This window comes from Phyllopteryx taeniolatus, chromosome 4 (assembly GCF_024500385.1).
Source record: "Phyllopteryx taeniolatus isolate TA_2022b chromosome 4, UOR_Ptae_1.2, whole genome shotgun sequence".
NCBI classification, from domain to species: Eukaryota; Metazoa; Chordata; class Actinopteri; order Syngnathiformes; family Syngnathidae; genus Phyllopteryx; species Phyllopteryx taeniolatus.
Window position 1 is genome coordinate 13,638,556 of NC_084505.1, and position 12,768 is coordinate 13,651,323.

Genomic DNA, 12,768 nt, shown 5'->3' on the forward strand with positions numbered 1-12,768 from the left:
TTCTCTTGGTCCGCTTGGCGCATGCAAGCCTTCACTCTGGATACGTTCTTCAGATGGTAGAAGGCAGTTTTAGTAATTGATTTGACTATCATTACACCAAGGTTTTTAACTTGGTCTTTGGTATTTAAAGAGAGTGACTCTAGGTATTTATTGACAGCAATCCTCTTTTCTTTATCATTACTTCCAAAAACAATTCTCTTCCAGTTTTGTTGTGGTTTAATTGAAGAAAGTTTTGGGAGTGACACACATCAATTGCACTGCTAGAGATCATCTGCAAAGCTATGATAGTCAACATTAAGGTTTTGAAGAATTTGGACCAAGGATAGCATATACAGGCTTAACAGGAGTACAAAGAATTTGTTTTTCTTTACTTCCCACCACGGCATCTTTCTTATAGGTTTTGGTCATTGAACACCGTATTGTAAGTGATGGCTATAAAACTAATGCATGTTGCCAAAGTTAAATCACAAGTGACATCACAAAGTCAACCCTTGTAATCAGAGGAGGCTCAGTAAACAGTAGGCTAGAGTTTACATGTTGCTAGGCAACGGGGCCCAGCACTGTGCACGTCTTGACGGTGAGCCCCCTCTTTGGCTTGCATGTGACTTCTCTTTGCTTGTGTGAAGATTATACTGAAAACATGTTGTTCGAATCGGAAAGCGCCAAACCTTCCGTGTATGACCAAATAGCGGATTTGCAGCGTAAAATTCAACTTTTAGGTAAGTTGTTTCGACGAGTTGGGGCTGTGGTCACTTGTACTTTATCTCGAAAACCGTCTCATTGACTTTCATGCTACGTGTCGGTCAGAGAGTGACAGGAGCGCCTACTATGAGAGCTCCCAATCGGCTCTGGAGAAGAACCGCCAGAACATCTTGCAGCTACGGGAGGATAACAGGGATTTGCAGAAGAGGGTGTCAGAGGCCGAAGCCGTAAGGACAAGAAACACATTCAGTGAGATCATCTTGATTACAATCCACTCTCTCCTCTCTCAGGATGAACAACAATTCGTCCAATCGGCCTTACATGGCCGAGGCGTGGAAAAGGACACTGGGCCGCCAATGTCAGGCAAGGTTGTATGCCAGCTCTACCCTCCTACGATTCCTTTGTTGTTTTTGTGACTTTCGGCTTGTCTCACAGGAGTCGCTGCATACAGGAAGTCACTTGCATGATTTGTTTTTGCACCGTTATTCTAATACGTCGTCACGAGGCACAAAAAGACAATGCTCAGTTACCTCTGTTTCACGTCACCATCACAGAGTTAGATCTTAAATATGAACAGGTTTAACATGTATGATTGTCAGGAGCCCCGAGTTTTTTCTGAGCGGACCGAGGAGGAAAAAAAAAATCACTCTTAACGCAACCTACGCCAGAGGATAATAACAATCTTCTAGATGTCTAAAAATTGAGCTGTTGCTGATTCCTAAGGGAGGAAAAATGATCAAATTAGTGTGTTTACTCTGCTTTTCTTTGGGGAAAAAAAAACTACTTTTTGGATGCATAGTAGTATTTTTGGCGGCAGTGTGGACGACTGGTTAGCACATCTGCTTCACATTTCTGAGGACTGGGGTTCAAATCCCGGCCCCGCCTGGTGGAATTGGCATGTTCTCCCCCTGCCTGTGTGCGTTTTCTCCGTGTACTCCGGTTTCCTCCCACAACCTAAAAGCATGCATGGTAGGTTAATTGAAGACTCTAAATTGCCCATAGGTGTGAATGTGAGTGCGAATGGTTGTTCGTTTATCTGTGCCCTGCGATTGGCTGGCGACCAGTTCAGGGTATACCCTGCCACTCGCCCGAAGATAGCTGGTATAGGCTTCAGCCCGCCCGCGACCCTAGTGAGGATAAGCGGTATGGCAAATGGATGGATGGATGGATAGTAGTATTTTCAGCTAAATAGAATCTAGTTGAGAGGGCTCTTCTCGTCTTGTCCTTAGGCAGCCCTATCCAAACTTGAACACCGGGTGGCGTCCAAGATGAAGCGTCTCAACGCCCTTAGACACACTACCCTGACTCACCAGCGCCGCTTAGATGAGCTAAAGAGGGAGTGCCTCAGATTGGAAGCGGTCGGCTTCAACCAAGTACTCTCTGAAAAGGAGGATATTACAATGGTATGTTGCAAAAGTTTTATGGTGAAACTATTATTTGTTTTCACATGCAAAAACTTAATTTTCATGGAACTATTATTTAATCAATATCTGGTAACAAATAAACTAATATTTAATTATTTATTCTTGTTATTATGTTTTATGTTTTATTTACCATTTTGGAATTACAGGCCTCTTGGGCGAAAAAACTTTAATTTTCAGGGGCACTGTTGCCATGATTTTTCACACAACCATCTTACATCTGACAGAAAATTACATATTACAGATTACAAATTATAACCCAAATTCCTGTGGATGTGGGATGTTGTGTAAAACGTAAATAAAAACAATACTATGATTTGAAAATCCTTTTCAACCTATAATCAATTGAATATACTACAAAGACAATATATTTAATGTTCAATAATCTTTGTTTTGTTTTGAGCAAATATTCCCTCTTTTGAATTTGATGCCTGCGACAGGTTCCCAAAAATCTGCGACAGGCGCATGTTTACCGCTATGTTACATCACCTTTCGTTTTAACAACACTCAATAAGCGTTTGGGAACTGAGGACACTTAATTGTTGAAGCTTTGTTGGTAGATTTCTTTCACATTCTTGCTTGATATACAACTTCAGTTGCTCATCAGTCCGGGGTCTCAATTGTCGTATTTTGCGCTTCATAATGAGCCACACATTTTCGGTGGAAGACAGATCTGGACTGCTGACAGGCCAGTCTAGTACTCGCACTCTTTTACTACGAAGTCACGCTGTTGTAACGTGCAGAATGCGGCTTGGTATTTCTTGTTGTAATCAGCAGGGACGTCCCTGGAGAAGACGTCGCTTGGATGGCAGCATATGTTGCTCCAAAATGTATATGTACCTTTCAGCATTAATTGATGACTTTCATATTGCATGGTAGAGTTTTAACTTGAATTTGTAGATTTAACGACGAACTGTGTTAACTGAAAATGGTTTACTGAGCCGTTTTTTAACATAGTGCCACCTGAGGGATCGAAGGTTAGGGGCATTCAATGTTGGTTTTCGGGCCTTTCCGCTTACATGCAGAGATTTCACCAGATTCTCTGATTCTTTTGATGATATTATGGATAGATATAGATAATGAAATGCCTTAGTTCCTTGCAATTGCATGTTGAAAAACGTTTTTCTTAAACTGTTGGACTATTTGCTCAGGCAGTTGTTCACAATTGGTTAACGTTGCCCCATCCTTTCTTGTGAACAACTGAGCCTTCCAGTTAACCTGTTCACCTGTAAAATGTTCAAAACGCGTTTGTTTTTTTAGTATTTGTCACCTTTACCAGTGTTTTGTTGCCACTGTCCCAGCTTTTTTTTTAACGTGTTGCGTTGCATCAAATTCAAAATGAGAAAATATTTGCAAAAACACAAAACAATAACATTCATCATTTTGTGCATTGAATATCTTGTCTTTTTAATGTATTCAATTGAATATAGATTGAAAATGATTTGCAGGTCTTTGTATTCTGTTTTTATTTACGTTTCACACAATGTTCTAACTACACTGGAATTGTGGTGTGTATTTCAAATACCCACATTATTCCAGTTAAGGCCGCCTTTCACATTTTTTTTTCAATCACGTGGAGTGAAGTGCCTCTGCTTTTAATCAGTCCACATTTGAGCCATTTTGGGATTTTGGCATTTGTATATCTGACTGTGTGTTTGGATGCGCCACTGTTGTCTGTTTCTACAGAAATTGCGTTCGCTGCAGAAGTCTCTGGAGGAGAACCAGGTCAAGTGCAAGGGGGCTGCAAACACCATGACTAACTATCTAAAACTGAAACGTCACTTGCAGGTTAGTTGTGGTGAACCTCAAGAGGACTTGATAGACCCTCTTTAAGGGACGGACCATGCCTCAACCATTATTTTTTCCTCTTTATTTCATCTGGCAGGAGGAGAGTCTGACTTTCCAGGGTCAGATAGACGGTCTCGAAGCAGAAATCATGAAATACAGGAGGGAACTGCAGAATGTGCAGGATATGAACAACAAAGCCCAGCTCTCCAAAGAAATGGCTTTTGTAAATTATGACTTGGTTTACACACATATGTGCCATGTGTGATGAAGTTGACACTGTACTATCACCACAAATGATTTCAATGTGGTCTCTTAACTTTCAAAATTGACATATCTTGCTTTGAGGATTTCACACCATACTTGTCCTGCAGCATCATCATCCATACACTGCTTTAATTTACAGTTCACTTACTATCCTCTGACTGTTTTATGTCTCCCCCATTCTCTGTTTTCTATCCTCCCAGACTGAGTTACAGCAGCAGGAGGAATTGTTCTTCAAGGAGCACCAAGAAAAAGATTATCTTTTAGCCATCTACCGAAAGAGGGTGCAGGAGATCAAGGCCCGGGCTGAAAAGTTAGATGTGGGTCATTATGAGTGGCTTTATGATCACCTACATGAGCAAATCCTTGATGCTAAATACGGCATAAGACATGAAATCAAAGCTAATGAAGTCTCTTTAATTAGAACGCTGTGACCTACAGGCTCAGAGGAAAAACGTACAACAGGATGAGCTGAACACTGAAGCTGAGTCCGGCGCTGCCGTGTTGGCCGCTGAAATGGAACAGAGCATCTGCATGTTTGATGAGACCCTCCAAAGTATGAAGGATGCCACTGGTTACACAGATACACAGGTACCAATGTTGAAACAGGAGCATTTATGTCATCCCACCACGTGATTTGTGCAAGTTACTGCCAGTGTCTACAAATACGGCCTGTGGCCTCCTTGGTTCGCACCACTGCCCAGCATAAGTGGGAGTCATTAAATAACTAGTACTCTAGGGTTCGCGCTGCCCGTTCGTCTCCTTGCCAATGGCTAACTGAAACAGAATGTGGCGAAGCGAGTATCGCCCACGTTCGCCACGCTGGCGAATCAAAATTGCCTGCATCAATACTCAAAAGACCTTCCTGAAAAAAGTTAAAGTGAGCGTGCTCATTCTGTCGTGTGTGAACAGTGTTGATGGTTTAGTTTTTCCACCGCTTCTTAAAATGCTTCCATCCGCCATCCAGCCGCTGCTGGCTATAAGCATTCAGTCTCATGGGCTTTCCCAGCTGCGGGGAAGACAAGACCCGATAATGCTTAGCGCCGAATTGAATCATGCATATTTATTACCGCCACATACGTTTGAAGTGTCGATGGTCAATGTGTCGTGCAATTCACAGTAGTTCTCGCAGCTAGCTAGCTGCCTTCTTCATCAATGCACGAGGCGCTAATCCCACTTTGGTTGTCATGCCGAGAAGCGGTGATGGCGCTGGCTCAAACCAGGGCGTAACTAGCTAGACGTTTGGGAGTGGTGCCAGCTGGCCCCCGCCCTGCCTGCTGGTGGGGGCGGTGGGGCCCCCCTGTCGCTCCTCGGGCCTGCTTCCTCCTCTTCTCTCCGTTCCTTGCCTCTCGCTGCGGTCGCCTCTTCCCGTGGGAGAGCCAGGAGGTCCCCTGTGGGCTGTGGGGCCTGCTGTGGGGCAGGTAGTGGGTGCTGGCGCGAATGTCATTCTGTGTAGCACCATCCACTCTGATTGAACGGCGCTTCCATCAAGCAGGAACAAATGAATACTTTGAGACACAGGCTTTTGGGATAGATTAGGTGTCTTCATGTGGTGCCAAAGAGAGGGAGGTTTAAGCCTCCCCCACTGTACCAAATGGTAATTGTTATCTTTGATATTTCAATGCAATCCCATTTTTTTGGCTCAACTCCTGTCTTAACCAGAGGAAATATTGTCCCGTAAACAGCAGGTGAGACCTGCTGGGTAAGCAAACGGTCCCAATGCAATTGCCCTCTTTGCAGAAAAATCTTTCAAAAGGAAGATAGTTAAAGCAACTACTCTTTTTACATGCACTATGCCGTACTGTGAAAATGTTTAAATCAGATACTATTAAAAATACACCACACTATGTCTATTATTGATAGGCAAAATACAGAGGTCAAATTATTGTGAAAATGTAGCATTAAAAAAAGTCTTCTGTAACTATATTTGTGTTTCCTGTCTCTAGGAGGTCATGGATCGTTACATCGCCCAGAGGGAGACTCACCGACATCTGCAAGCACTGAAAGCAGAGAATGAGTATGCTCTCCTGCAGCTAGAAGAGCAGAAGGTGCACCTGAATAAACAGTTTGAGGACATGAAGTATTCGGGAGATACACAACTGTCCAGGTAAGAAAGTCAGAGTGCATTTGTAGTACAATAAGCACACTGTCATTTCTGAGAAAGTGTATGCATGTGCCACATTTCACATTCATAGCTTTTTAAATGATTAATTATCTGATGGGTGGTTCTGTCAAAAGCAGAGTATTAGTTATACTTGGACAATGAGATCTAATGAGATTCAATGCAAAGGCTGTTTCGAAAATTCTTCTTTTAAAAAGTAATACCAGTAACTTTGTATTGGCACTGTCTTTAAACAATATATTTACTATTGGAACTGTAGTTTAGTAGTGTAGAACTACTACTGGAATACTGAAAGATGTTTCTATTGGCTTTGTAATTTAGCTACATGAATGGGGCAAATTATTAGTATGGCCACCACTGCAAACTACACCCGCGAGAATAAACCCATCCATCCATTTTCTACACTGCTTATCCTCACTAGGGTCACAGGTATGCTGGAGCCTTGCCCAGCTAACTGCGGGTGAGAGGCGGGGTACACCCTGAACTGGTCGCCAGCTAATCGCAGGGCACATATATAAACAACCAACCATTCGCACTCACATTCACACCGACAGGCAATTTAGAGTCTTCAATCAACCTACCATGCATGTTTTTGGGATGAGGGAGGAAACCGTAGTACCCGGAGAAAACCCACGCAGGCGGGGCCAGATTTGAAGCCTCGTCCTCAGAACTGTGAGGCAGATGTGTCGCGAGAAACGTGAAACGAAAATAGTTGTACGACACTTGCAAAATTATGATTATACAGCTCTTGTATTACATCACATTATATCCCATATAAGACTGTGCCTGGTGGGTTTACATTAATCTGATTACGGTAACATGATTGCATTTCCTTCAGATAAGCAACCTCTCCAAAACACTCATTGACATGAGGAATGAGTTTGTACATGATGACTATTAGAAGTGTGTATTCCTTTTCTCCATTTGTAGTGAGCAGAGTATGCTGGACGAGTGTGAGCAGGAGCTGCTGGCTAAACAGCACAGTTGTGAAACAGCTAAAGAACGCCTATCTTCTGTCGTTAAAACGATCAGCACTATCCAAGCTGGAGTGGAGCACCTTGCAGAAAAACTTAATCACATCTCTCTGGTAAAACAAACGAGCAAACAAACAAACAAAAATCCTTAACGCGCCCATAAAGTGAAAATAAATGTCTATTAAATTTGACACACCACAGAGAGGACTGTTGTTAACAACCCTGCCAAATTAGAACATTTTCACTGGGCCCTGTCTTAGCTATGCTAAAAAAAAATCAGGAAACGTGAAATGGTGAAAAACAGTTTAACAGTATGTGCTGTATATTTGTTGACAACACAATGTGTGTGACGGAGCACAAATGGTGGCGCATCTTGATTTTCGTGCCAGCGCAAGGCTTGATGCGGGTATTTGCCAATTTAGCAGACCGGCAAGCTGGGGAAGGTCATTGCAGCGAAGGTGTGTCCTCTGGCTTCTGCCCGGATCGTGACAATTTGTTGACTGAGGGCTCTTTTTTTCAGTGGCACATCTTGATTGTGCAAGACTTTACAGTGGAACCTCTATTTAACGAACTTCGGATTTGACAGACAGAAAATAGTGTTCAATTGGAATTCAAAATCACCTCTTTCGTGCACCAGTGAGGTAAGTTTGAATAAACTTTAACTTTTCAAACATTTGAAAGCTGTTTCATATTTATTGACGATAATTTTGTACTTGTACTGGGTGTTTTTAGCCCATGAAAAAAGTGAAACACGATAGTTTTGTACTTTACTGGTCTTTTTAGGCCACGAAAAAAAGTGCTTAAATTTAACGTACAATCTGATTTAACAAACAACCCCTCCCCCGATTAATCGGTTAAATCAAGGTTCCACTGTATTTATATTTATATTGACTCGCTTTATTTTTTAAATCACCCCAGCACGCAGCTATGGGGGGATTTGTGCTCGTCATGAAAAATAGAGGCCTATATTTCCACAATTAAGTCCTACATAGTTCTCAATCTTTGCAATTTTTTTTGCAATTATCTTCAAACCTATATAATGTATTCAGAAATATTTCTCTAAATTCTTTAACCTTCATTATGAACTGTAAACTGCCGGTAAAATCCTTTTGGCTCCCCACTCAGAGCTCTCTAAGGGATAGCGAGCACCAAGGGAAAAAAAAAACATTTAGCATGCGTACCATTTGATATCTTTCATTCGTGTGTGGCCTCCTCTGTCCTCGATCAAGAATGAACCATCGTCAGATGTGTCTCCAAACTCAGAAGAGTTTGTGGTGCAGCTGCTGAGCCAGTGTGAACGGAAGGTGCAGTTACTACAGGGCAAGCTTCACGGAAAAGACCTCAATGAGATTGCAAAGGACATGGAGGAAGAGGAGGTGAGACAAATATTTAGAGCAGGGGTCGGGAACCTTTTTGGCTAAGAGCGCCATGAAAGCCACATACTGTATTTTAAAATGTATTTCCGTGAGAACCACATCAAATCTTTTTAACATTGAATACTGATAAAACTGCATTTTTAAGCAAAACTAACAATTTTAGAATCTAATGAGTCTGAATGTATTCTTTTTAATAAATAATGTTTAATGTAAATAATAAATTTAATATTTCTTACCTGTAATGCAACTTCTGGTTTTGCTGATGGCTTTGTAGTCTGGTTGATACGTGGTGAGGTTAAGCCTCATGCAGGTGTTGAGGATTCCATCCATTAACCCTTTTAGCACCTTATTACTTGTAGTTTCATAACTTTCAGGGGTAGTTTGAATGATTAAAATTGCACGACGTGGCGAGGAGTTACGGTCATTTGAAAAACACATGCACCGCGGTGTCACCGGTGATCGTGGTTTTAAAAGGGTTTAAATGTGATCGTAGGTTGGTCTTGATGTGCTGTAGATGTGAGAGCAGCTGTTCACGTGCATACGTAGAGCTGTTTCAATATCTGTGATAAAGACTTCCAGCTTGTTTGCAAATGCAAACACTGCTTATTGAAGGGATAGCACTGTATTTCCAATGCTGGTTCAGATGTTCAGTAATGTCCACGATATAATAAAATTGAAGGAGCCACTCAATGTTAGCTAACTCAGGATGTTCATTTCAAGAAGTCTGGATTTCACTTAGGCAAGGCACAAAACAGTTGAGCAGCTTCTCTCTTCACAACCAACATATGATAATTCCAATATTACTTTGATGCAAATATAGCATGGTGGGATGTTCAAGTCCCACTCTATATTTGACCGTTTCACGGATGAAATTTTATCATTGCATATTAGACACACCGTAGAACCGGCTCCCTCCACAAAGGGCAAATTCCTGTCAATTCATACTGAAATTTACCGTGCTCCTCATCTTTCTTTCTTTTCGCCATCTTCTTGGTCAAAGCTTCCTGACTATTTGATTAAAAGGAGGGACATTTAAGACTTCACAACAATCTGGGTAAGCTACAGCATTATTTAATAAAAATAGTCTGATCCTGCTGAACCGGAAGGACTGGCTCTGGCACTGGCTCCAGGCCATAAATATAAAGACTAGATACGCCAGTGCGCTGTAGCAGACCAGCGAACCGACGTGCCTATATTGGAGGGGCAAAGCAGGCGCACTGATTAAGTCGTAACTTGCTCATTTCTCACCTGTCACGCCAAAACGTGTGCGATCAATACATAACATTTGAAAAAAATAAATCACCCTAAATGTTTTTTGTTTTTTTTTACCTGCGATAGGTTGCTTACTCCCAGTTCCCTTGTCGTAGGTACGCAGCTCAAAAGGGGCGTGTTGTAGGCTATCTACCTATTCATATCTGTGCTCTAGCCACCTACATTGTGGTAGAAAATGGATGGATGGATTAAAATGCATGAGAATGTTTTACATTTTGAACTGTATTTTTAACATTCTTTTAACAGTTGACTTTAAAATGTTAGCAGAATTATCCATTTTTTATCATGTTAACTGTCACCTATGATTCATCTGCGAGCCAGACGTCCTCAAAAGAGCCACAGCTTCCCGACACCTGATGTCGAGGTTCAGAGTTTACTTCGCAAGAGTAATGTTTGCGCATTCATGCTTGCGGCCTCAGCTGTAGTGTCCACTATGTGTTTGAGATGAATAAAATCACAAAGGTACTCATTAGCTAACAGTGTTGAAAAGAAAAACTACATTTTTAAATTAAAGCTTCCCCCGATCAAGGACAAAGAAAATGAAGTGGTCAACAAAACAAAGGACAAAAACACAGTCATAAAAAGACTTTTTGGAAAAACGAGTTTTCAGTGAACTGAAATACAGTTGGTTGATGAGCAGACAGACAGACTTGACAGAAACAAATATACGGCTTATGTAGAGTTTTCATACTGTGTTTCTTTTTGTAGTTCTATTTTATGATTGAGAAACAACTGCCTGCATACAACAAGCGAGTCACCGTGTCTGAGGACCAAGAGATGGGCCTCTTAACCAACGGTGAGATTCCCCATATGCACACACACATGCACGCGCACACAAACACACACAGAACCCAAATCAAGCGTTGCTGACTTGCAATGTTGGTTTCAGAGGACGACAATGAGGAGGATGAGGGTATCCTCTCACGAGAAGCATTGAAGCGCCGCTCTCAGGTTATGATTGACGCCATGTCCAACAAGAAATCCTGGAAGATGAAGAAGGGCAAGTAAATGAGAATCCGAAAGGCCAGAGGGGGTGATGGTGGGTAGGTAGGTAGCACAGTTGGTAGGTAGGTATATGGGTAGATAGATTGAATAAAATAAAATAAATGACTAGAAAAACACGCAATGATCAAAACAACAACAACAAAATGAAATATACATCCAGTATAACCACGGCGCTATGAATCCTGAAAGAGCACCATGGGGACTGGTCACTGACAATCCTTGTGGATGAGTAAGAAGAATCAAAGGACTTAAGGGAGGGAAGAATAGGGACCGGACTTGAACGTGAGGAGCTCCAGGACTGTTATTGAAGCCAGAAGTCACTTTGTTTTGCTCTATTTGCAGTTAAAAGTATTTACTTTTTATTTTTAAATGATCTTTTGGGTCATATTTGTTAATGGCATTAATGATTAGTGGATGTATTCCTACATTTTTAGAGACCCCCACAAAGCTCAAGTTCTAACTCCAACCCCGCTTCCGGGTCATCATGAGGTCTAAGTTTACTTTGTCAGTATCAAAAGTCGGCCTGTGCATGCACAAGACAGAACAAGTGCTTATGCAAGAGGGATTAATGGAAACAATATGAAGTTTGTTTGAAGGTTGCTAGGCGGAGTGACTGTTCTTTCACTAAATTCTAGAACCGTACCTCTAGAAATGGCTGAAAGCAACCTCAAGTGATGTTCTGTATTGAATTGTATCAACAGCTGTCGTGGAGTCAACCAGACAGACGGGTTTTTACAGTGAACAAAACCTGTATTTGACTCACTAGGAAAATACATTTGTTTGTTGTGTTTGTGCATGACTTCAAATCATTGTTGTTGACAACAGAAAAACATCATTTAAAAATATTTTTGGAGATTATTGTTGCAGCTATGATGACAAATGAATTTCCAGTAAGTGAATTGAGAAATTTCCTGCATGTTTAATCGCACCGCTATGGCTGATGATTGGTGACACAGATTTTCACTGCGTTTACACCGCTGTCACAAAATCAATATCTTGCTCACCCACCACATTGTGGTGCCACACAGAAGGTTGTATTTGTGTGGTAACATTTGATATTGTACTTTTGATAAATTCAGTAAAATATTTCCTCCTCTGCCCTTGAGTCTTGCTTTAAATATACTTGCCTGAGTTGGATGTTTGAGCTTATTGTGCATAATGAAACTTGCTTTAAATGTACTTGCCTGAGTTGGATGTTTGTCATTCTGTCTTATTGTGGACTAAAGAACACCAAGGTTTTTAAAGATACTTTTATAACCCTTTCCAGCATGGTATAAAGCTACATGTTACAATACCTAATTGTAAGTATCCGGTGAGCTCTTTTGTACGAGGCATGGTCCACATCGGACAATGCTTCTTGAGAATCGAAAACTCATAACTGGTGTGTATTTTTATAGGGCCCTGTCCTATAAACCTTGAATCAACACCTCCAATCTCATCACATTGATTGGTTGGCTGACTCTTGACTCGAATGAGCTCTTGGAGAAGCCATTAGCCGAGCGGTTCATATACTTTTTGCACCCTGCGCTGTGATTGTTCACATGGTGTGTCCAATAAAAACACGAATACAATTGTTTGTGTGGTATTAGTTTAAGCATACTGTAATGCCAAATGGTTCACATTGTTCAAACTAACTCATATTTTGGAAATGGAAAATGGATGGATGGTTACAAATTACAGTAATACATTCATCTTCAGGCAGCATGGGGAATGGGGCTTAGGGTGGTGTGGTTGTTTTTCTATATGAAACTCACTCAACTCACCCGCAACCCTAACGAGGACAAACAGCATAGAAAATGGATGGATGGAAAATATTGACCCACATTTTACAAACCAACGCTAAATAT

General features: G+C 41.4%; 1 protein-coding gene across 2 annotated transcripts; it reads left to right on the forward strand.

Moving 5' to 3' along the window:
• Window positions 1–550: 550 nt before the first annotated feature.
• On the forward strand, window positions 551–12,019 carry odad3 (outer dynein arm docking complex subunit 3). 2 transcript variants are annotated; one of them, XM_061769688.1, is made up of 13 exons: window positions 551–719; window positions 808–929; window positions 993–1,070; window positions 1,932–2,105; window positions 3,810–3,911; window positions 4,009–4,134; window positions 4,376–4,492; window positions 4,614–4,763; window positions 6,119–6,279; window positions 7,225–7,381; window positions 8,498–8,644; window positions 10,625–10,712; window positions 10,806–12,019. In XM_061769688.1, exons 1-13 carry the CDS (start codon window positions 641–643, stop codon window positions 10,922–10,924), a joined length of 1,620 nt encoding a protein of 539 aa, XP_061625672.1. In that variant the 5' UTR covers window positions 551–640; the 3' UTR covers window positions 10,925–12,019. The 2 variants fall into 2 exon arrangements, with proteins under 2 accessions (XP_061625672.1, XP_061625671.1); XM_061769687.1 differs by having other exon boundaries at window positions 808–1,070.
• Window positions 12,020–12,768: the final 749 nt, after the last annotated feature.